We start from the raw sequence: 23,044 nt of genomic DNA, 5'->3' as shown, positions 1-23,044 counted from the left end.
GCAGCTTCCTGGCCCTTGCTATAGCATGTGGGTTCAAGACCAGACCCTTCAGCGTGTTGCAGTTTTTAGGGCTAATGGGAAGTTGAACTATTTGTTTGTGAACCCTTGTCCCCAAAGAAAATATTGTGCTGGGCAAGCAGAGGACTCCTGCTGTCCTATCAGGACATACAGTCAGCAAAGGCTAAAGGCTTAACACAAATTTATTTACTACAGATAAAAACTCAACAGAAAAATCAATACAGCAATGTACAGTAGAAGAGCCAAAGTCTGTGCTGTACATAAGACATGACAAACTAGGAGGGGGAGAGAAAGAGAGAGTAATCTTTCCCCATAGGGATAGATAAGAAGTGTGATCACTGCTCTAGAATTTCAGTCTATTGCAGGATTTTCTCCCCCTAGAAAATTCAAATTACAGCAAGATCCTGAAAAAGGAAATCTCTAATTCTCCACAAAAGGACACTGTTGGTTCTCTTTGTTCAAGTCATTCCAAGCACAGTTCCCAGATTTAAGGCTCCTACTCAAGTCCACTGTCACTTCCTTCTTTTCCCCAACGTTCTCTCCCAACACATGCTTCTTGCCCTAGAGAAATAAAAAACCCAAACAAAGTGTAAAACACAAATTAATTGATGGTTAGGTAATTCTCAGTGAAACATGTAGCCTATTTTCAGGCCATTCAGCTTTGGCTCTGTTGTAACACTGTAGAAAAGTGATGGACCTCTTTCTACAGCTTAAAGAGAAAGAATGCACTGAAATGGGCAATATCATGTTAAGACCTAAGACAGACATTAAACAAGACTTGTAGGCACCTAAGGACAGGGCTGACCCACAGAAAAATATTTATGAAGTTACTAGGCTTTACAGATCTAGGAGACCACAAATCCAAACTGGGGCCCTACAACACACAGAAACTTAAGGATTTGGCTTTTTCCAGCCCATTCTCTGTCCCACAATATGACCCATTAAGCTTTACCTGGCGAGGAGCAGGAGTACTGGGAGAATTATCATCTCGTAGAATGCTGAGGGGAGAGCGGCCAGTTCCTCCAGACGTTGCCATGATTTTGTTGTTGGGCTTGTGTCTTACAGGCTTGGTCACTAGTTGACAGAAGGAAACACATCAGTGCATCACAACAAGGCTAGAAGGTCGTAGATTTTAAATGCCTCCTGGCCTTTATGATCTAGCTTGCTTGCCTGTACAGCAAAGACTTACCTGAGGACTTCTAGGCAAAGGGATCACAGAAAGGTTGATGTTGGAAGGGAACTCAGGGGACCTGCTCCAGCAGGGCCACCTAGAACCAGTTGCCCAGCACCGTGTCCAGGTTGCTTTTGAATATCTCAAATGGAGATTCTGCAGCCTCTCTGAGCAACCTGCTCCAGTGCTCAGTCACCCTCTCAGTGAAAAAAAGCGTGTCGTGATGTTCAGAAGCTTCCTGTGTTCCATTGTGTCCCTGTCGCCCCTAGTCCCACCACTGAAAGGAGCCTGGCTCTCCCTTCCGCTATTTATATGTATATTATAAGACACCCCCTGAGCCTTTTCTACCCCAGGTAGAACAGTCCCAGCTCTCAGCCTCTCCTCCTAGGAGAGATGCTCAGCACAGAGCTTTCTGTAGCAGAGTCCATATCACAGACTCATCCATAGCACTGTGTCGTGCTTCCCACCCTTGCTCCCTAACTCTTCCCAAGGAAAAGCTGAAAGGTTTCTCTGAACAGGTCTCCATAATCACAAACCCATCTCAGAGAGGGGAGCAGTTTACATATACCTCTTGGTTTTGACTACAGGTTGAAAATACAATTTCTCAACTCTTCAAAGAAACAGGTTTGATAACCCAACACCTCCCGAAGGGGCCTCCCAGCTGCAGAGCCTCCAGATCAGGCTGCCCGGGGTGGTGGGACACAGCCGAACCGGGGGATGAGGACAAGGCTTCTGTCAGGGGGCAAAGCCTGGAGAAGGCAACCGATTCCGAGGCTGCCGAGAGCCCCGACTTACTCATACCGCGGCCCAGGCGGCTCTCGGGGCACACGGAGCCCTGTCACCGCCACACCGAGCACTTACCGGAGGTCAAGCCGTGCCCGGCGGGGCGGGCGGGCCGAGAAGGGCCCGTGCTGGGGGAGAGCAGCCCCTCCGGCTCCCCCGCCGCGGGCGGGGCGCTCCTCCGGGCTGGCTCTTCTGTGGGATCGGCCGCTCCCGGGGCCGCGGCCTCTGCCCCGAAGGCCTCGCTGAGCTGCTTCACTAGGCGGTCCACGCTGTCTGCCGGGGGCGGAGGAGGGTGGGGTGAGCCGCCGGGTCGGGCAGCCCCTCCTCCGCGCACCCCCGCACCCGCCTCACTTACCACTCGACACGGCTCTCATGGGCGTGCGGGAGATGCCGGGCGTGGGCGAGCGCGGGTCCCGCTCTTGGGTGGTGCCCGCCGGCGGCTCGGCGGGGCTGGGCTGCGGGCTGCCCGCCGGGGAGCTCACCACCTGCGGAGAGGGCAGCCGTAGGGGCGGCAGGCCGCAGCCGTCCGGGGCGGGGCGGCGGCGGCCAGGAGGACGCCTACCTCGATGGGGGTGCGCAGAATGCCGGCGGTGGGGGAGCGGGGGTCGCTGACGTGCGCTAGGTGCTTGTTGCAGGGCGCGGCGGGGGTGGCAGGGGCGCTGCCCGAGGCCCCCATGGCAGTGACGGCTGCGCTGCTGCCGGGCCGCGCCGTTCAAATCTCCCGCGCGCCGGCCGGTGCCGCTGCCCATTGGCCGTCGCATGGAGGCGGGGCCAGTCACGCCCCGCCCACCGGCCCCGCCCCCGCCCGCCCGCCGGCCCCGCTGTCCCCGCCCGTCACGTCCCGCCTCGTCCCGCTGTCAATCTTCGGACACTGACCCGCCCCCCACGCCCTGTTCTGCGTTTTTATTGGTCAAGAAGCCCGGCACCGCCCCCTGTGACGGCAGCAGGGTGGCTGCGATTGGCCAAACCGGCCGGTGGGCGCCACCAGCCCGGCCCTCAGCCTCACTGCTGACTGGCCAGAACCCGTCTGATCGCGCCGGGCTGCGATTGGGCGGGGCGGGGCTGTGGGCGGTGCCGCAGTGAGCCGCTGTCATGGCGGAGCTGAGCGAGGCGCTGCTGTCGGTGTTGCCGTCCATCCGGGTGCCCAAGGCTGGCGACCGCGTCCACAAGGACGAGTGCGCCTTCTCCTTCGACACGCCGGTAAGCGCGCCCCGCCGCCGGCCCGCCCGCCCGCCCGCTCGCCCGGGCTACTCCCGCCGCGGCCGGCTCACACCCTGCCGCCCTCCCGGGCTCCTCCCGTGCGGGACCTCATGGGACTTGTGGTTCCCCGGCGGCTGCGGCGGCCGTGCAGGGGCGGCCTGAGGGGCCCTCGCGGACTACAGCGCCCGGCGTGCCCTGCGGCGCGTCCCGCCCGCCCGCGGCGCACTGGGGGCTGTAGTTCTGGGACCAGGGCGGGCGTGGGCAGGGCGCTCTCCCCGAGCAGCCGCGGCCCGGCCCGGCCGGCCCTAGAGAGCGGGTGCCCCCGGCCCGAACCCGCCGCTGCGGGGCCTCCCTGGGCCTTGCGGTCCGGCGATGGGCGGGGGGTTGGGGCGCGCCCCGGGCCCGCCATTGGCGGCGGGAGGCGGGCCGGGGGTCCCGCCCTGCCGGGGTCTGAACGTCCTCCAGCCTCGCCGCGCGGTGTGGCCCTGCAGGCGGGGGCCAAGGCCGTGCTGTGTCATTAAGATGGCAGTGGTCCCTTCTCCAGTCATCTCTACCCCACCGGCATCCCTGCGTCTCCTGCGCTACCCACGCCCGGCCTAGGCGAACCAGGGGAGGCGCAGGCGGCAGGAGAACGAGGTCCCCCCTTGGGCTTCTCCGCGGGTGCTCGTCCGGGCTGAGCCCCAGCCCACCAGAAATGGGCTGTAATTGGAAGATACGGGTCCTTCGAGGAAGCGGTACATGGCATCCTGGCCCTCATCCCCTCCCCGAGCCCCACAGTGATGCCTAGCCGTGCGCTGCCCATTCTGACTGTCTCAGCTGCTGCTGAGACCTTAGTGGTTTCGCTCTTTCCAGCCCTGCATTTGGGTCTCTCACCCCTTCAATTTTAAAAGGATACTTCTGCTGAACGAGCATGGTGTTTTCCAGCTGCTGGGGGGATAGTGGGGCTCATTCTGTTTCTGTTTTGGAGCTTCTCACAAGCTTTTGAACCCAAAAGCAAAAGTAAACAGTGATCTGTTAACCTTACTCACACTGTAGTTTGGCAGCATTCCCTGTGGCACTGGGAATCATGCTGTTGGACAGGGTGCCACAGTTTTGCTGGCAATGATTGTACTGTGCTCTGAACTTGTGAACTGTGAGTGCTAAGGGCCTTTTGCAAGATAGACTCCTGGGGAAGCTCAGACTTTCCTGGTTCAGTAGCATCCTGCCATAAGTGAACAGGCAAATAGTTTTTTTAATATGTCATCATGACAGGAGTGCCTTTTGTGGGACAGCCAGGCAGGGGCTTGCCATCTTATTTCTGACTCACTGCTAAGTGACTGGTATGTAGGAATGAGCTGTTGCCGTGATTTACTGAATAATGACTAGTTTTCCATGCCTATCCTAGCAGCTGGAATGGCATTCTTTCCCACCTCCCTTCAGTTTTATTCCTCCTTCCTTCCAGGAGTCAGATGGCGGCTTGTATATCTGCATGAACACGTTCCTGGGCTTTGGGAAGCAGTATGTGGAAAGGCACTATCAGAAAACAGGCCAGCGGGTCTATCTGCATCTCAAAAGAACACGTAAACCGGTAAAAAATAAAAATATATATGTTCAAACTTGTTCTGAAATTGAGAGCTGGGCTGTGTCTCTTTATTCAGCCAGATACAGTTTATTCTCCTCAGACACAACTGATGTTTTTCCTGGTGAATTGAGGGACACCAGTCCTTCAGCTCTGCTTATGTTGCATTGTTGTATGGATTGCCCATGCTATTTTGGCCCAGCTTCCTTCTGTTCTCAGGGTAGCTTAATTTCAATCCTTAAGGCCTACCACCGCTTGCCTGTCCCCCTAATTCTATTTCTGTATTTCTTGTCAATGCCGTAGAAGGAAGAAGACACCAATTCCAGTGCTGGGGACCCCCCAAGGAAGAAACCAACTCGCTTGGCTATTGGTAAGGAAGTACTTGTGCACTCTATGGTCCTTGTTGTTTTGAGCCAGCTCTCTGGAGCTGCCTGGCTCGTCTCTTTTGCCTTTACTCTTCTGGGCTAGTATGACTGGCCAAAGTAAGACTTCACGTTTTCTAATGTGTCTCAGGTGAACAGTTTCTGCAGAACAGTCACTGAGGTGGTAGTTGTGTTTTGTGTCCAAAGTTGCATCATGTTTTCTGTGGATAAATACATTTTGTATCCTCTCTGCATGCCTGGCTCAGCTTGCTATGGTTATAACCAGAATGGGATTGTTGCTTAAACAGGACGTGCCCAGTGTGGGGCTGAAGGAAGTTTGAGAAAATATATAAGTCTGAGAAAAGTAAGTTTGAAGCTTCTGACAGATAAACTATTCTGTAAACTTCTCAGATATCGAACTAGTGTTATTGATATAGATGGGGAAGAAGTTAATGGTAAATACCGTATTAATGTTTTTGGCTCAATAGGTCTTTGAAATACAAGGCTGATGCTGGAGGAAATACGTGTGAACATTAAAATATTAAAACCAAGCCCTTTTTTTTTGAAGAACAGGGCTGGTGTTCCATTATTCTCTTGCACCAACTGAAAAGGCTGTCACGGCAATCAGTGGAGATGCTGCTTATTTGGTGCAGTCTCGGCTCGTAATTTCTGAACCATTATGGAGACACATAAAGCAGAGGACAGGAACATTTGTAGCAGTAACAGGTTCTTAGCTTGCTGGAAGCTGACCACTAGAGGGAAATCCAGAACCTGGACTGGGAACATCTTGCTTTTGGCTCACTTTTTCCACTGCTGCTGGAGCACAAACACTGCTATTAAGGCTGTCAGCTGCTCTCTCTTTGGATGGTGAGCTGAATGGAGTCCAAAAGATCACTTCTAGCAAAATTGAGACTAGAATCTGTGTTTCTTCAGGTAGCCAGTGCTTTTATTGATATGATTGTGCTGCTTTTGGAGAGATGAGGCCCAGTCTGCATTATGAGTTACTTCTGCATCCTGAATTCTACAAAGGTCTTGAGAGAAGTGTTATCAGTGGGTTGGCAAATATCTGCCTGTGATAACAGTTTAGTGGTGTGAATGGATCAGGAGAGAATAAAAGAAAGTATTAGCCCTGTGACACAGTGGTCTTAAATTCAGGAGAGATTTTTTTAATCTTTATTTTAGCCGAACTACAGGGGTTTAGCTAATCCTGACACAGGAGATTTTTTTAAAGTACTAGAAAGATTTCAGAGCAAAATGTCATTAGCTGCAAAATGTAGCCCTTGATCTCTCTGTATCTCATTCTCCCCTCTCCATGGAAAAAAAAAAAAAAAGAAATCTACAGTGCCTCTGCCTCCTATGCCTGAATGTTGGTTGAATGACTTTTGTAGTCTGTGGTGCGTAGATACCATGGAAAGGGAAGCAGTGTGCCTTGTGGCAAGGTGTTGGCTATAAGTGGGGGGGAAAGGACTAAGAGTCAGTCTGCTGGCTGAAGACACTCTTCCTCATCTAGAGCCTCGGAAGGTTCATATAACCACTGAGGGAACCTCACCAGTCTGGTTTAGTTTGTTTAGTGTTTGGGAATCGTGTAATGCCCTGGGGGATTGTGTATTGCTTTACTCTGTGAAGTGGTGACAGGAAATCTCTCTGGGCTGTGTCGAAGAGGCACAGAAGAGGGTTATCTGGGTATGTTGTTGCATGATGCTGGGGACTGTTTTCAGGTATTTCTAAAATCACCATATTCATAGGTAGCAGTTTGTGCACAGTGTAAAAATTGTAGGTATCTAAGGAGGGAGTTGCAGAAGATCTCATGGGACCGGGTGTTTTTGTCAATAATGTTTTAAGGAAATGCAGTAGTGGTTATCAGAACTGTGTCACACACAGGATTTTTGAGGCAGAGACACTGAACAGCAAAAGCTTGTATTCCCTGCAGAGATTTGTTGCAGTCACAGATGTTTATAGATCTGTTGCAGAGGTTATTGCAGCCACAATGTGCAATTTTTCAAGGAATAAAGGAAATTCAGTTTAAAAAACCAGGGGGTTTAGGCTGCTAATAAACCCTGTCTGTCTTGCCTGTTTCCTTCTGGGATGTAGCATGTGAACACCTGGAGAACAGGAACGGCCAAGCTTTTTCCCTGAGTACCTACATAATTCAGAAACTGTTCCCTGCTGTAGTTGAGGGAATCTGCAGAAACTACTGATGTTTTAGGCGAACATCCATCATGACTATTGGCAGCTGGCAAATAACCTTTTATGTATGGATCTCCCATTTCTGTTTCAACCTCTGGAAAGCAAGGCTAAGTGCACATGAGAAACTACTAGCACTATACCTTTCCTAAGACTTTTTCTGCGATTCTGGATGTTCCAGGGGAGCTCCTGGTTCTTCTTGCTTGAGTTCAGGACTCTGAACTATCCTTTCTGGAAAAGGCAAGAAACAGAGGCAGGCTGCTTAAAGATGCTGGCAGAGCTGACCTGTGCACAGGGCTGCAAGATGATCTCTTCATGCACATCTCCATTCACCATCTTGAGTATTCTGGTGAAGGATGAACATGAACACCAGTGCTTTATCTTGGCTCTGTTCTAGAACAAGTGGCTTTTTCTGCTTGTAGTCAGGGTCTAGAGACTCTTTTTAAGCATTGGTAAAAAGAGCTGGGAAAAGGCAAACCTGTTGTCATTGGGCTTATATTTACTTCTGTGAAGTCCACACTGCCAGCAGAAATTTTGGGATCCAGAAGTGAAAGAAAGGTTGTAGATCACTGATTTAGAGCTTTATCTTAATCATAGTGCTTTATTTCATGTAAACTCTGGGCAAAGAAGCTTGGCAAGCTCTTTGGTTTTACCTGTTACCACAATGTTTTTTTCTTCCTGTAGGTGTAGAGGGTGGATTTGACATCACAGAAGAAAAGTTTGAATATGATGAAGATGTAAAAATAGTAATTTTCCCAGACCATTTGGATATTCCTCGTGATGGGCTGGAGGGTCTACCAGACATGGTCAGAGATAGGGTATGTTTGGGTGTAGGCCTGCGTTTTCTATTGATGAGGAAATGTACCTTTACAGAGAAGAAAACACTACCCTGTGAAAGGGATCCTGCAGAGCTGCTGTGAAGTCTCAGCTGGCAGTAAGCAGGACTGTTCTGCATTTACACAGTTCTTTATATTATGAAGTCCTGGCTTGTGTGTGACTGAGGCTCCATAACACAACTGACTTGCCTAAATGTACAGTGTTGTGCTACTGGAAGCTGCATTCCATGTGCCCTTCATGTTTTTTTCCTGCTGCCCTAATTCCAGATTGCCAGTGCAATTGAGGCCATCCTGACAGCAGATTCAGCCTCACGGAAGCAGGAGGTGCAAGCTTGGGATGGGGAGGTTCGACGTGTTTCCAAACACGCTTTTTCTCTGCACCAACTTCAGAACGACGTCCGCATCCCGCCATGGTGAGCTTAGTACTGAAACTAGGTGTGTCCCAGACCTGTCCCCCTCACTTTCTTGTCCTGTCCTTTACTGCAGCAGCAGATGACACTGCTTTTGTGAGTCTCTGAGTGTGCCTTGTTATAGTAAATTCGGGGGAGATGGCAAACTAAGGCATTTCAGGATGCTCAGTGTTCTGAAATGAAAGGGAATTGAGATTGCCTATAGTACGGGTAATGCGGTCAGTGGGTAGTAACGGAGAGGGCTTGGGAGGTAGGATCCAAAGGTTTTTGCTCTGATCTCTTTTTCTCTGTTCCTTGTCCATAGTGGCTGGAAGTGCAGCAAGTGTGACATGAAGGAGAACCTGTGGCTGAACATGACAGATGGAGCCATCCTCTGTGGCCGGCGCTACTTTGATGGCAGTGGTGGCAACAATCACGCGGTCGAGCATTACCGAGAAACTGGCTACCCACTGGCTGTGAAACTGGGAACAATTACTCCTGATGGGGCTGGTGAGAAGGGGATCCTCTGTGGGGAGATCCCAGGCACACTCAGGCTGACTTGGGTCTCTGACAAGGCAAGTCAGGGAGGATTTCCAGGTATGGGACTAATGCTGCCCATCTTATGACCTGGAATGTGCAGTGTCATCCCATTGTGAACTTCCCCACTCTGATGTGCTTCACGTATGAAGTGAAGAAACAGCTGATAAAACCTTGCCTTCCTCTTCCACTCCTTTGTAACTGGAGGACTTTAGAATAGTTATCCAGGTTGCCATCTTATTTTCTGTGGTGGGGTGTTTATCAAAGAATTTTGTGTCCAAATCTTAAGCAGAGAGTATATGGCACAGTAACCCAATTTCCTCACTCCGAGCGTATGTGTACCTCTGTACCTCAATCAGTGGCAAAGTTGTTTGTCTTGTCAAGTTGTTTGTCTTGTCACATCGTTCGGAGGAATCTCAGTGTTCTGTGATGCTATTCTGCTGAGGAGGAAAAGAAACCCCAACTGCCCAGTTTGTCAAAACTCACAGTTCTGAGCACTCTGTTCTCTTCATCCAGCTGTGAATTTGAGATCATAGGCCATTATAAGTCTCTGTTTCTCCTCTGTTCCTGCATAGATGTCTACTCCTATGACGAGGATGACATGGTGTTGGATCCCAACCTGGCAGAACACCTGGCACACTTTGGGATTGACATGCTCAAGATGCAGAAGGTGAGGGGGAAGGGTGATCCTTCATAGGCTGAGAGGGATAGAGTAGCAACTCTAGGTATTTTGGTTGGATTCCAGCATTTTGTGACTATGCAGAACCATTCCTGGTCAAGAAACCCTGGGGTTTTTTGTCACACAGAGAGTTATCTACCTCTCTTCTTTCACTGCCTTTTTTGCCTTTCTTTCATGTCCCTCAGGTTTATTTCCTTGGGGTTATGTGTCAGTACTGTGGGCAGAGAGGCTCCCAGGTGCTGAGCTTTGTTCCCTAGATTCAGTGTTAGTGTGTGATTTCTATGCCTCTTTTCAAGGAATGGTTCAGATTTCTCCCGTGTTTGTTATCCTTCCTCTTTCTGTCACAGGTATTCAGATATACAGAAACAATTCTTGTTTCTTCCTCCTCTTTGAATAGAATAAATCACAATGGATTTGACTATGTGTATCTCTACAACACTGCACTTTTCAACACCTCTAATGTGCCCTTGAGTCTGTCTTGAGGATTTTTCCTGTTCTTTCCCTCTGCAGACAGACAAAACAATGACAGAACTGGAAATAGACATGAATCAGCGCATTGGGGAGTGGGAGCTCATCCAGGAGTCTGGCGTGCAGCTCAAGCCTCTCTATGGGCCTGGGTACACTGGTATCCGTAACCTGGGCAACAGTTGCTACCTCAATTCTGTGATGCAGGTGCTGTTCAGTATCCCAGACTTCCAGAGAAAGTAAGTGAGTTTAGTCACCCTTTTCCATTAGTCTGGGATCAGTAGAAAGGTCTCCTAGAGTTGGGAGCTTCTGTTACAGTAATCATGCTCAGAACTGCCTCTGTACTAGATGAACCTATATATCCCTTAGATTGTCTCATTTTGCTCTGCAGGTATGTGGACAAGCTGGAGAAGATATTCCAAAGCGCACCTTCAGACCCCACACAGGACTTCAGCACACAAGTGTACGTAGAGTTTTGGTGAGAGAAGGAAGGCCAAAGCTGCCTGGGTGCATCCCTTCTGTGCTCGTTTGTTCAGGTTTCTCCCTCACTCTCTGTTTCCATGCCCACCACCGAAGACACTGATCCTCAGTGATCAATAAGGTTGTAAGCTAAAAAATTCAGCTGAATGCCCTAGGTGCAGAGGACAGAGAACACCTAACACCTCAGTGTTCATGGGAGGCTCTTAAATGAGTTATGTGGGAAGACAGTATTGTCTGTCACCCCAGGGAGATTTCTGGTAGGCAGCTTCTGTCTGCATAACAGCAAAAGTGCTTGCTGTCTGCAATGGAGGGAGATTGTAAAGAGCAAAGGAATATGTAGATTTAGTCAACTTTATTCTCAATGGGTAATTTATATATTCTTAAAGAGGCTTCCCTCAAGAGGTGTTGTGTGAGCAATAGCAGGAGAATATGCAGATGGAGGAACACAAGATTTGGGAGGGTTTTACATTTTAAATACATGAAATCTATGCTACAGCTGCTCTAAAATGGCAAAGCAGCATGTGGAGGTTTGGGATGAAGAAAGGGAAGGTGGCATTTGTGGAAGGGAGCTCAGTGGTAGGGTGGTTTCTAAATTTGGACAGCCTGGAGTGAGTTGTTCAATGAGAGGGGATTAAGGTGAGACAGCCAGAAAGCAGAGGGAAGAATTGGTAAAGTTTGGTTCCAGACAAATGGCAGTATTGATGGGGAATGAGTGAAGTGAAACAGTAGGAGAGTCAGCATAGAAGGAAGTTCCTGAACACTTCTTTTGTCCATTAAGTGCCTCATGCAGTCATCCCTGATTTTTCCTCTGGGAAAAAGTGATCAGTCTGCTCACAGCAATGCTATTTCTGGTTCAGGCAGTTTCCCTGTGCCCTGTTGTCTCCTGCACAGTCAGACAGACTGCTACATTACCCATGTCGGGCTGCAGCTCAGTTTGGCTGTTACACAATTGCCCTGTGGCTCAGCACCCACTTTTCCTTTATGTGCTACTCAGTGTGCAAGCAGTGGTTGAAGTTGGTGCCCAAAAGTCCTGGTAACTTTGAAGTCAGTGATATCTCCTGGGGCCAGAGGGCAGACCACAATAAGATGATCTTGTCTGGTGCAGCACAGAAAGCTGTTACCTGTGAGACTGACAGTGTTAAAGCTGGATGGGTTGATGTGGCTCCCGGAGAATGTAGGATTGAAGAAACTGTTTTGATGCTAACAGTGACTTCATCATTCCAGAGCCAAACTGGGCCATGGACTGCTTTCTGGGGAGTATTCAAGGCCAGCCTCTGCAGACGGGGAACAGCAGCCTGATCAGAAGGTGAGCCTTAGATATGGCATCCTCTTGATGTGTGTGTTGCATGAGGTACTGTGTGTACTATGTAGGAAAGGAGAGAGAACCCTTTCTGCAGACATTTCCTAAGGCTCATTCCAAGACCGTGTCACCTGAAGAAAAGCATGGCTAAGAGTAGCGTGCTACTTGCCAGGACACATGCTTGGCAAATTATGACCACTTTCCTGTTCCACTTTGTTGTTTGCAGGGTATGCAAAATGGCATTGCTCCACGCATGTTTAAGTCCCTCATCGGAAAGGGGCACCCAGAATTTTCCACTAACCGCCAGCAGGATGCCCAGGAATTCTTTCTGCACTTCATCAATATGGTGGAGGTAATAGTTGAGTCTATCTGTTAAATCATGGAAAAGCCAGCTTGGTTTTCTCCCCACGGCAAGGGTAAGGAGTGGAGGTGAGAAGCTGGCAATCAGGGCAGAGAGAGGGAGAGAACACAGGGAAATTGGCCAGCCAGCACCTGCCGAGGCAGAGAAGGAGAGATGCTTGGCCATGTTTTCAGGGCTGATTCCTTGGAGAAATCTCTGCTGGGAGTGGCACAGCTGGAGATGCAAATTTTCTTCTTTAGGGGCAGGAGTGCCATGGGTTCCTGGGGTAGTGAAGTTGGCTGTAGTTTCCTCTTTGCTGTCTTTTCAAGAGGACTGGGTGCAGAAGTGAATACTCTTTGGCCACGTCCTGTGTGGGATCACTGCTACTGCAGATAGTTATTTCTGCCATTCTGATGTTACATTTGTCCTTCTAATCTCTCCTTCTTCAGAGGAACTGCCGCAGCTCGGAGAACCCTAACGAGGTCTTCCGTTTTCTGGTGGAGGAGAAGCTGAAGTGCCTGGCCACAGAAAAGGTGAAATATACCCAGCGTGTGGACTATATTATGCAGCTGCCTGTGCCAATGGATGCTGCACTCAACAAAGGTCAGTAATGTGCCAAGACCTGAACAGTAGCAAACTCTATGTTTGTATATTGTACTATTCTTACAGAACTCCTTAAATGAGAAGGGGACTTCTTTGCCACTTCTGAGGCCAGATCCTTCTCCTGCTTTTGTGGGATCAGGCTGATTTCTTCAGAGGTGGTGTGACACGGTGATGTCCCTGTGGAGCCTTTCCCTCGGACACCACAAGCTGGCCTGTGATTCAGCAAAACAGGACTGACTGCAGTAGCAGAACAGTGCTCTGGAAGTTATGCTCCATTCTTGATGGCGTGTATCTATAGGCCTGTTCTGCCCCTGGGTATAGCTTACACCAGTCGTTTTGTAGGTACCTAGAGGTGGTCCTTGATGATTCTGCTTTATTCTCTAGATGAACTACTGGAATATGAGGAGAAGAAGAGGCAGGCAGAGGAGGAGAAGCAGCCACTGCCTGAGCTGGTGCGAGCCAAGGTGCCTTTCAGCTCCTGCCTAGAGGCCTATGGAGCTCCAGAGCAGGTGGATGATTTCTGGAGCACAGCCTTGCAGGCCAAGTCTGTGGCTCTCAAGTGAGTGTGTGTCAGCTAGGCTGCGACATACTGGCCGTAGCTGCATCTTTGGGGACTACTTGTAGTGGCTTGGGGAAGAAGCATTACCGAAGCTTTGTAGTCAACCACACCCTGGACCCATAGAAGGTTGAAGCAGAGTGGGAATCAGTCTGTCAGTGCTGGAGTGGTTGCCCTGAGTGGGCAAAACAGCATTGTTGATGAAGTCAGATTTCAGTTGCTGAGAGGCTATGAAAATACAGCAATATTCCAGAAAACTAGTAGCCTTTGTAAATGTAAAATTTAGCTTTAGAATCAGTACTGACAGTATGACGACAGTGGTCTTGCATGGTCTCTCAGATTTCTTTAAGTTTTTAGCTATTAAGATTAGAAAAAAACGCTGAGTGTAACAGATGCAAGAGTTCTTTTTAAGAATGGTAACTTAAGTGCTAGTAGCAAAGTTTAAAGAACAGCTTTAATTTTTCTCACTGCCTGGAGCACATGCAAGAGTGAAAAGGTAGAGTGAGAAGATTACAAATGTAAGCAGCTTTCTGCTGTGATGCTACTGTGTGTTCTTCTGCAATGAAGAAGCTGGAAGTATTTCTCTAACAAATATCTGTTAGTAAGAAATAGCTACTACAAACAAACATCACATTGAAAAGTAACATTTTGTTTTGCTTTTTAGTGAGTTGTGTTCAAACACTTTACCATTGATTAAGTTAGTTCTACGGCATGTTGCAATTATTCCCTGGTAATAAGTATCTTGTCTCACAAGCACTTCTCCCTTCGCAAACATTCCCCTCTGTTTCACAGATTCCAAAATAATGTTCAATCAAATTCAGTTAACTTAAAATTCACTTCTGCTTCATATCCAGAAAAGTGCTCTTGTGCTTGAAAGCTTGTCAGTTCCTGCAGCTGTATCTGTTGGTCTAATAAAAGATATTATTTCCTCTACATTTTTTAAGGGTTAGACTTTTAATTAAACACCAAAATGTGAAGAGGCTTTTAAAATACGGGATTGGAGGGTAAGAGAGCATGTCCTCTTTTTCCTCAACCCCCAAGATTTTGTAAACATTGCACTCTGTCCCATCTTGTCGGGGCTTCTCCTTTAGAAATGGTTCTGTTTGAGCACCTCTAAGCTCAGCACAGGAGTGCTGTACAAATGGGTGTATCCTCCTGGCTTAGAATATGCCTCTGCCCTACTCACTGATTTCTTAAATCAACTAGGTGCCCTCAATTGTTGCTGACAAAGTATTTAAAAATATTATGTGTCTCTTTCAGAACAACACGGTTCGCCTCTTTCCCAGATTATCTGGTCATCCAGATCAAGAAGTTCACTTTCGGTCTGGACTGGGTGCCCAAAAAGCTTGGTAAGAAGAATAAGAAGTACAGAACATATAGGTACTGGGAGTCACATATGGATATTGTGGTCATCATTGCAAAGAGGAAAGGAACTCCCCCAAAAGTTGCTGCAGGCATCCCCAGGGACTTACCCTTCAAGATCTCTCAACCGAATCCTTTGTTTCTGCCCCTGTGGGGAGGCTGAGCAAGACTTTATTTTGCAGATGTTTCCATTGAAATGCCAGAGGAGCTGGATATCTCTGCGCTGCAGGGAACGGGGCTGCAGGATGGAGAAGAGGAAATGCCAGACATCGCACCCCCACTGGTGACACCAGACGAGCCCAAAGGTAGCCTGGGGTTCTATGGCAACGAGGACGACGACTCCTTCTGCTCCCCTCACTTCTCCTCTCCGACATGTTAGTGATTCTCCTCCTCTCTTCCTGATGCCTGACTCATTTCCCTGCTCTCCTTGCCTTGTCTCCCATGCTAGCAGTTTCCCACTTGCTCAGGCTTTCCCTGTCCCTCTGTCAGTGATTGCCGGCTGCCTCCCTTGCATGCCTGTTAATGCAAGGGTGTCATGCAAGGGAGTTTGTTGATTCCTGTTCTGTGCAGGATGGTGGGGTGGCATGTCTGGTGCATTCAGAGGAGGCAGAGCTGGGGTTTATACAAGATTTACCTGGTAGTTATTTTATTTTCACAAACCACGGTGGGAGGTTGGGTTTGGAGCCTAGGGAGGAGCCAGTGCTCCCAAGTTCATGAGTTCAGTTGTTTTGTTCTTTTGGGATGCCTGTGTGTGAGACTGCATTTCTGAAGAGCAAAGGTGGTAAAGGATGAGAAGAGCAGAGAGATGGAGCTTGGTGTGAAATAAAGCCAGAAGTGGTGGCTTTGGAGGCTGTGTGACACTACGCAAAATGGAGCAGGCAGGGATGGGTGGGAGTGGGTGGCTCTAATCTCTGTGTTCCCACAGCACCCATGTTGGATGAGTCGGTGATTATCCAGCTAGTGGAGATGGGCTTTCCCATGGATGCCTGCCGCAAAGCCGTATATTACACAGGGAACAGTGGGGTTGAGGCGGCCATGATGTGGGTCATGTCACATATGGATGATCCAGGTATGGGGCCACATGGCCATAGTGAAGCTTACTGCATCTGGGCCACGGTACTTCCTGTCCCACTGCCACAATGGAAAACTGAAGTAGTTTGGACTTGGACTGTATCCATCCCAGAGAGATCTAACTGTTTTGAGCTGTGTTCTGTTTCCTGCTGCAGACTTTGCTAACCCATTAGTTCTCCCTGGATCCAGTGGACCAGGGTCAACTATTGCCTGCCCAGACCCTCCTTCAGAAGACAGTGTGGCCACTATTGTCTCCATGGGCTTCTCCCGGGACCACGCTATGAAAGCGCTCAGGGCCACGGTGAGAGGCACGGGTGAATTCAGAGTGCAAGGATATTCTCAGGAACAGGGATTCCCAAGTTCACTGTCTTCTCTTCTTCCTTCCAGAACAACAGTCTGGAGCGTGCTGTGGATTGGATCTTTAGTCACATTGATGACCTTGCAGAAGCTGCTATGGATATCTCAGAAGGGCACTCGGCAGCTGATTCCATCTCTGAATCCGTCCCTGTGGGTCCTAAAGTGCGCGATGGGCCTGGAAGTGAGTTCCACGCTGTAGGAATGTGGATTTTGGGGTGCAAACTCCACATGACTTTGTTGTCCCTGATCCATGCAGTACTACAGGTTTTAGCAGCAGTAACTGTCACAAAGCTGGTTTGGTTGTTGAAATAGAAGCCGAGAGGAAAAGAGGAGGAATGGCGATATAGTCCAGACCCTTCAGGCTGGGTAGGAATTACCTGGAAGCCAGTAAGAGAGAGGCAGAGGAAGTGCCATGTAGTGAAAGACAGGAAGGGCTGTGCCGCAGTTTTTCAATTATCCCAGAAGGCTTTTTTGCCCTTCAGGGAAATCTGGCTCCAGTCTGTGTGCAGAATTGGTGCCAGTGCTGCTGGGCTGCTGGATGCCATATGGAGAGGGAATCCCTGCCTTATCCATCCAGCACCCATGGGCTAAATAAAAAGTTGGAAGAGAGAAGGCTAAATGGAAGTTACCATCATTTCCCTACATGTTTGGCCTTAAGACCACTCACAGGCACATTTGATGGGGATCCAGTTCTAAATTATTACCCAGCAGAGCTACCATCAGGGACCTTCTCTAGAGAGGGCTTTGCACAGAGTGTTTCAGAGTAAGATGCCTTTCCTTTTTCCCTGATGATCCTTTCTTCCTTCCTCTTCTCAAGAATACCAGCTGTTTGCCTTCATCAGCCACATGGGCACTTCGACTATGTGTGGACACTACGTTTGTCACATCAAGAAAGACGGCAGGTGAGAGGGATTTCCACAGCATAAGGGGACTTTGAGGTACTGCTTTAAATCCCACCTTGTTTCTTCAGAGGTCTTGTGGGGATCAGGGATGAGAGCAGGTGAGGGGACTCAGTGGAGTTGTGTCTTAACCATGGAATGGCATCTCTGAGCTCTTCTTGTGCCTGTTGCAGATGGGTGATCTACAACGACCAGAAAGTCTGTGCTTCTGAGAAGCCCCCCAAGGACCTGGGCTACATCTACTTCTATCAGCGAATTCCCAGCTAGAACATCCTCTTGCTGTGTGTGGTGGGGGGAGAGTGGGCTGAAGAAGGTGTGGGGGAGGAAGGAGTGGGGGCAGTGAGGATGGGAGTAGGGTCCTTCTCTCCCCTGCTCCTCTTTCCCCAGTGGTCCCTTCACAGCCCCTCTGTGAAGACACAGGAGGAGACACAGGAGTTAATTGACTAATTGACTGGGGGCTGGAGCCCCTGTGGACATGAGTGAAGAGGGTCCGGGGGGAGGGTGGGAATATCTGTTTCTCTAGGAAATGTCCTCACTGTCCCCACCCCGGTGACACACAGCCCTAGCGCTTCGCTGCTTGGTGGGACGATGCCACCTCCTTGCTGTCCAGAAGGAGAGGAGGGGGCTTGTGTGTTACCTGTGGCTTGTGTATGGGGGGGGGTTTCCTCCTGCCTGCCCTGCTGGGCGGGGGCGCAGGGCAGGCAGCAAGGTGGGCCACGAGCAGCGCTTCCCCTTGTGTGCCCTTTACATGCCAAAATACACGAGGGACAAAATAAAAGTCGAAATACCCCCCCTTGTGTCTGTCTGTCCCCGCCTCGCTGGGGCGAAGCGCGGCGGGGGGGTGGGCGGGGCCAGCGGGGAGGCGGGGTTAGCGGGGAGGCGGGGCCGCGCGCGCCGCCGAGTTATAAAGGCGGGCGCCGGCTTCGGTGCGCGCCGCCGCCGCTGACCTTCGCTTCTCCTCCGGTACCGGCCCCGCTCGTTCCCTCCGTCCCTCCCGCCATGGCGCCCAGGAAGTTCTTCGTGGGGGGCAACTGGAAGATGAACGGCGACAAGAAGAGCCTGGGCGAGCTCATCCACACGCTGAACGGCGCCAAGCTCTCCGCCGACACCGGTGAGGGCGCGGCCCGCACGTAGCGCACGTCCCGCACGGCTCGGCGGGCCCGGGTCGGGCCCGGACGGGGGAACGGCAAATGTCAGAGGGCGGCGGGGGCCTAAATATAACCCGTCGGCAACGGCGCTAAATATACCCGCGAAACCGGATCCGGGATTCCGCGGGCCCGGCGGACACGTGCGGCCGAGCCCCGGGGCGCCCCGGCTGCACTCCCTGCTCCCGCAGGCCCCGGGCCCGGCCCCCACCCCGCCGCCACCGGCGGACGGGGAGCACCGCGCTGCCCCTGCCCCGCCGCCGTGCCCCGTCACAGCCCCAGGCGGAGCCCGGTGCGGCTCTCTCCGGTTCGTCCAGGCCAGGCCCGGCCCGGCCCGCAGGGTGGGATTCTCGATCGGTTTCTCAGTTGGAACCTTTCCAAGGGACCCCTGTGACCTGGCCAGCGGCCTGGTATCGCCTGTCAGCCCGCTGAAAAGGGCTTTCCTCCCCTCTGTTGAGTCATCGGATAGCCGGGATAGTCCTGCGGTACAGAGCCCCTCAAAGGTCAGCGAGGAGGGGCAGGCTGAGCCTTCCCGGGAGAGAAGGATGACCTCTTGGGGTCAGTGGCTAGGTACAGTTTCTGTCCTTTGCCTGTCTCAAAGGTAACCATGTGCTTTGCCTTCCAGAGGTGGTTTGTGGAGCCCCTTCCATCTACCTTGACTTTGCTCGTCAGAAGCTTGATGCAAAGATTGCAGTTGCAGCACAGAACTGTTATAAGGTACCAAAGGGTGCTTTCACAGGAGAGATCAGGTGAGCCCTGGAGAAAGAGTAAAGTCAGGATGCCTCTGGGACCTGAATTTCCTCCAGAGGTTTGAGTCATCTCCTTTCTCCTCAGCCCAGCAATGATCAAAGATATTGGAGCTGCATGGGTGATCCTGGGCCACTCAGAGCGAAGGCATGTTTTTGGAGAGTCTGATGAGGTGAGTGACCTCATGGAATGGTGAGATGGGCCTGCAGAGACTGAAAGGGTGAGCAGTTAAAACAGTACTACAAGAGTAGCTCTGGTTTATTGTTTGCCTTGTTTCTTTTCTATTCCCAGTTGATTGGGCAGAAGGTGGCTCATGCTCTGGCTGAGGGCCTTGGAGTCATTGCCTGCATTGGAGAGAAGCTGGATGAGAGAGAAGCTGGCATAACAGAGAAGGTGGTTTTTGAACAGACCAAGGCTATTGCTGGTAAGAGAAGAAAATAGGGGTGTTCTTTTTATCAGTTATCAGAAGAGTTCTGTTCTTCTCAGCATAAGGGTATTGTGCTTACCTATATCTTCTCCCTCCTTCCTAGATAATGTGAAGGACTGGAATAAAGTGGTTCTTGCCTATGAGCCAGTTTGGGCTATTGGAACTGGTAAAACTGCAACTCCCCAACAGGTATGAGCAGGGGAAGGGTGGCTGATTTGATGCCAACTGACCCTTCCCACTCAAGAAATCTTCCTGGGGATTCTTAGTGACAATTTTCTGGAGATTCTTAGCGACTTAGAGAATTTTAGACTTAAGGATTTAGAGATTATCTAACGGTTCCCTTCTCTTTGGAAGGGAATTGTGGCAGAATGGCTCAGCCCTCAGTAGGACTCTTGTGTTCCATTGCAGGCTCAGGAAGTTCACGAGAAGCTGCGTGGGTGGCTGAAAAGCCACGTGTCTGATGCTGTTGCTCAGTCAACTAGGATTATCTATGGCGGTGAGTCTGAAGCCACTTTCCAGGGCAAGGAAGTGCTTAGTTTCTCTGCCTGTTGATGTAGTTGTACATCATGCTCTGCTTGGTGAGGAAACTTGAGACTGTCAGAGCATGAAGAACCACCTACTAGTTTGTTTGTTAGCTTACTTGGGTAAATGGGAGACAGTCTTGCTGTCTGCAAGAGGTGGCTGGTACCTTGCAGGCCTTGCCTTTGTCCTGGCCCCATTTTCCAAGAGCTGGCTGCGTTTGACCTTACAATACTGCTCCCTCTTTAGGTTCAGTCACTGGTAGCAACTGTAAGGAGCTGGCCTCTCAGCATGATGTGGATGGCTTCCTTGTTGGTGGAGCTTCTCTCAAGCCAGAGTTTGTGGATATTATCAATGCCAAACACTGAAGCACCTGTGAGGAGCAGTCCCTTGTGGTTAAGAAATGGAAACAAGAAGGGACCTTTCATTGCACACGTCTCAGTACAGAGGCCTCCTCCAAGGCTTTCCCCCTCCACGGTCGTTGTTCTAGTTGTTCTGCTAACCACCCCCACCATGTTGGAGTCCTGTTAGTGGGAGCCTGTTTCAGCAAAGTCTTGACAGCCTCCTCTCTGAATTGGCAGAATCCTTGGTTGCCTTTTGACCTGTTAAGAGCCCACAGCCCACCTGGCCAGTATCTCCCCCTTTCCCTGCAGTACTGCAGTGGGAGGGGACCACTGGGGGAAGGAACCACACAGTCTGCATCCTTCAGCTCCATCAGCAAGGAGCCTGTCAGCTTCAACCTTTGTGAGATGTCTTACCTCACCTGTGTCCCATACTGAACAATAAAGGAAAAACTGAAAAAGCAAGGGTGTGTCTTGGATCTTATTTGGAAGCAGCTGGGGACAGGCAGCATGCAGAACCTGGTGCTTTTTGGAGGTGGCTGGTTGCAGAGAGGGTAGTGTGGTTTTTGTAGGCTCTTCCTTGAGGGCCCACTGTTGCCCCAGTAGGCATTGCACAGGTTCAGCCTGCATCTGGTTTGTCATGTAACAGCTCTTCTTTGGGCCTGTGATGATTTGACTCTATCTTTTCTGTCAGTGTCTCTGTTTCAGTAGTTGCTGGAGCACCTGACTGTCCCACTAGTGAGCTAGTCTTTCCAGGCAGGCTCCGTAATGTGCTCATCCCTGTGCTCTGCCTGTGAGGACTGGTTATTTATTGCTCATTAAATGTGGAGTGAGCAGCTCCCTTCCCGTGCAGGGAAGGATTTTAGGCTGTGTGTTGAGGCTGTGCTTGTGCTTGCTGCCTGCTTTCAGCTGTGTGCTGGTGGGTGAGGACACAAGACTAGATGTTACTTCCCAGCTGCTGATTTTTTTCAGTAGTGCTAAGGGTGACGAAAAAGGAAGTGCCTCACAAGGAGGAGCTTAGCTATGAGGTGGCATATCCTTGGGAGTCTAGGGGCAGTGTTCCAGCTGCAAGTGCCAGCATCACTTGAGAGATGAGAGGCAGGAGCTGAGGACCAAGGAGGAGAAAGCCTAATGCTGTGGGGGTTTCTACCTAGCTGCTGCTGGGGGGGAATTCCTGCTGCCCAGCTGGAGCAGATGGGAAAGAAAAAGCCCTTCAGAGGGGCTCCCAGTTGGGAGCAGAGCCCTCTGTTGCCACAGCTTCCTGTGGAAGGAGAGACAGGCTAAAATGGTGCTGAAACTGGTGGGTGGTAGTGGGATAAGCACTGTTGGGAAGCTGTCTGGTGAGAGCAAGGTCATCTGACATGGAAGGATGTCAGATGGTCTAAGAAAGAAGAGCCTGACAGCAGCAAGGAGGGAGGTGGCAGCTCCCAGCTCCAGATGCGTGTGGAGTGACGTGGGGAGGAGGAGGATAATTCGAAGGTGAAACAAATTCTGAAAGCTGTATTGTCTACAACCAGAGCCTGTGTTTCTGAGAGGCTGCTGGGCCATGGCTGCAATTTGTTGCCACAGTGCACTGGGGTCAGCATGGCCAGAGCAGTGGTGATGCAGCAGGAACATGCAGGGGGCCTAAGGCTGCTGGGAGTGGGTAGAATCATTCACAGGGATTGGCTGCTGGCTGCAGCTCTACTGTCAGTTCCTGCTCCTGCCCAGTCCTGCCCACAGCACAAGAGCCCAGGAGAGTGACCTACATAGAAAAAAACAGATGGGAGCTGAGCATTGATCTTGGCTGCTTTGAGGAGAATACAGAGGCATGAAAGCATTCATTTAATGAGGAATAAACTCAAGGAAAATCATTTCTGTATCAGCAGGAGTGCCAGATCTTGTTTTTCTTCTGTTTTGTCTGCTTTCTGGCAGGACTGCAGCTCTACGGAGTGGAAATAGTGCCAGATCCTCCCTGCACACTGTAGTGGTTGAATCTTAAACAGGTTGCTGTTGGGGGAAAATGCATTGTGTCAGATGGAACAGTCCAAGAGAGGCTGTGCTGGCTCCGTGTCCTCAGCCCCAAACAATAGCCAGGCTGAGCTTGTATTTCCAGTAGGCACCACACACACATACATTGACAGGTCCTTGTGGGTCCCTTCCAACTAAGAATATTCTGTGATTCTGAATACACATCACTTAACCATATAACCACGGATGGCCACACAGAGCACTCACACACAGTGCCAGCAGCCTCATGCCACCCTGTGTTCTGGCTGAGCAGGATGGAAGTACACTCGTGTGCACCCATGTATATATGTGTATTTATATACATATATACACACACATGTGCAGTGTGTCCATCCAGCAGCGGGGCTCAGGCAGTGTCCAGCAGCTGCCCCCTGATCCCAATCTCTCCAGTCTTTCTGGTCCCCCAGCAGTCAACTCCCTGGCCACAAGTCCCTCACCCAGGGCAAATTGTGAATGGAGTTTAATGAGAAGATGGGACAGGCTGCACTGATCAGGTGCAGGGAATGGCCAAACCGTCACAAACCATTTACACGACTGGCCCTTTTTATTTCTGCATCCCACACTTGTTTCCCCACAAGTCATCTAGATCCCTCCCTTTCCTGCCTTTGGTTCCTGCCGTAAACACCCCCTAATGAGTACCATGCAATACCCAAATGCTCTTCCCCTGCATCCCGTCCTGTGTCTCACACCCCTGAGCACAGTGAC

The 23,044-nt window shown here is 50.6% G+C and overlaps 3 protein-coding genes across 4 annotated transcripts; 2 read left to right on the top strand and 1 right to left on the bottom strand.

Moving 5' to 3' along the window:
- Nucleotides 1-181: 181 nt before the first annotated feature.
- Nucleotides 182-2,741, bottom strand: CDCA3 (cell division cycle associated 3). The gene is made up of 5 exons (XM_032679226.1): nt 2,535-2,741; nt 2,328-2,457; nt 2,051-2,245; nt 971-1,092; nt 182-579 (listed from the first exon to the last, which is right to left on the bottom strand). Exons 1-5 carry the CDS (start codon nt 2,646-2,648, stop codon nt 439-441), a joined length of 702 nt encoding a protein of 233 aa, XP_032535117.1. The 5' UTR covers nt 2,649-2,741; the 3' UTR covers nt 182-438.
- A 237-nt stretch (nt 2,742-2,978) lies between these two features.
- Nucleotides 2,979-17,937, top strand: USP5 (ubiquitin specific peptidase 5). Of its 2 annotated transcripts, none has more exons than XM_032679945.1 (20): nt 2,979-3,172; nt 4,614-4,739; nt 5,034-5,100; nt 7,961-8,094; nt 8,380-8,525; nt 8,827-9,011; nt 9,614-9,708; nt 10,228-10,421; nt 10,574-10,645; nt 11,887-11,968; nt 12,189-12,314; nt 12,752-12,905; nt 13,290-13,464; nt 14,722-14,810; nt 15,006-15,197; nt 15,749-15,892; nt 16,050-16,195; nt 16,282-16,432; nt 17,069-17,153; nt 17,324-17,937. In XM_032679945.1, exons 1-20 carry the CDS (start codon nt 3,065-3,067, stop codon nt 17,415-17,417), a joined length of 2,565 nt encoding a protein of 854 aa, XP_032535836.1. In that variant the 5' UTR covers nt 2,979-3,064; the 3' UTR covers nt 17,418-17,937. The 2 variants fall into 2 exon arrangements, with proteins under 2 accessions (XP_032535836.1, XP_032535837.1); XM_032679946.1 differs by having other exon boundaries at nt 3,028-3,172; nt 15,006-15,128.
- A 63-nt stretch (nt 17,938-18,000) lies between these two features.
- On the top strand, nt 18,001-20,794 carry TPI1 (triosephosphate isomerase 1). The gene is made up of 7 exons (XM_032680382.1): nt 18,001-18,261; nt 18,921-19,044; nt 19,130-19,214; nt 19,334-19,466; nt 19,573-19,658; nt 19,878-19,965; nt 20,238-20,794. Exons 1-7 carry the CDS (start codon nt 18,150-18,152, stop codon nt 20,354-20,356), a joined length of 747 nt encoding a protein of 248 aa, XP_032536273.1. The 5' UTR covers nt 18,001-18,149; the 3' UTR covers nt 20,357-20,794.
- The last annotated feature ends 2,250 nt before the right edge of the window (nt 20,795-23,044 follow it).

Source organism: Chiroxiphia lanceolata, chromosome 2, assembly GCF_009829145.1.
Source record: "Chiroxiphia lanceolata isolate bChiLan1 chromosome 2, bChiLan1.pri, whole genome shotgun sequence".
NCBI classification, from domain to species: Eukaryota; Metazoa; Chordata; class Aves; order Passeriformes; family Pipridae; genus Chiroxiphia; species Chiroxiphia lanceolata.
This window is presented reverse-complemented; position numbering and strand designations above follow the sequence as displayed.

Excerpts from the sequence above, each read along its gene's own strand:
- CDCA3 (XM_032679226.1), bottom strand. The coding sequence starts at position 2,648 with ATGGGGGCCTCGGGCAGCGCCCCTGCCACCCCCGCCGCGCCCTGCAAC. Across the intron at positions 2,458-2,534 it reads TTCTGCGCACCCCCATCGAG|GTGGTGAGCTCCCCGGCGGG; the intron begins GTAGGCGTCCTC and ends CCCTCTCCGCAG. Across the intron at positions 1,093-2,050 it reads CGGGCACGGCTTGACCTCCG|TGACCAAGCCTGTAAGACAC; the intron begins GTAAGTGCTCGG and ends TCTGTCAACTAG.
- USP5 (XM_032679945.1), top strand. The coding sequence starts at position 3,065 with ATGGCGGAGCTGAGCGAGGCGCTGCTGTCGGTGTTGCCGTCCATCCGG. Across the intron at positions 8,095-8,379 it reads CAGACATGGTCAGAGATAGG|ATTGCCAGTGCAATTGAGGC; the intron begins GTATGTTTGGGT and ends CCCTAATTCCAG. Across the intron at positions 11,969-12,188 it reads AACAGCAGCCTGATCAGAAG|GGTATGCAAAATGGCATTGC; the intron begins GTGAGCCTTAGA and ends TGTTGTTTGCAG.
- TPI1 (XM_032680382.1), top strand. The coding sequence starts at position 18,150 with ATGGCGCCCAGGAAGTTCTTCGTGGGGGGCAACTGGAAGATGAACGGC. Across the intron at positions 18,262-18,920 it reads CAAGCTCTCCGCCGACACCG|AGGTGGTTTGTGGAGCCCCT; the intron begins GTGAGGGCGCGG and ends TTTGCCTTCCAG. Across the intron at positions 19,659-19,877 it reads AAACTGCAACTCCCCAACAG|GCTCAGGAAGTTCACGAGAA; the intron begins GTATGAGCAGGG and ends GTTCCATTGCAG.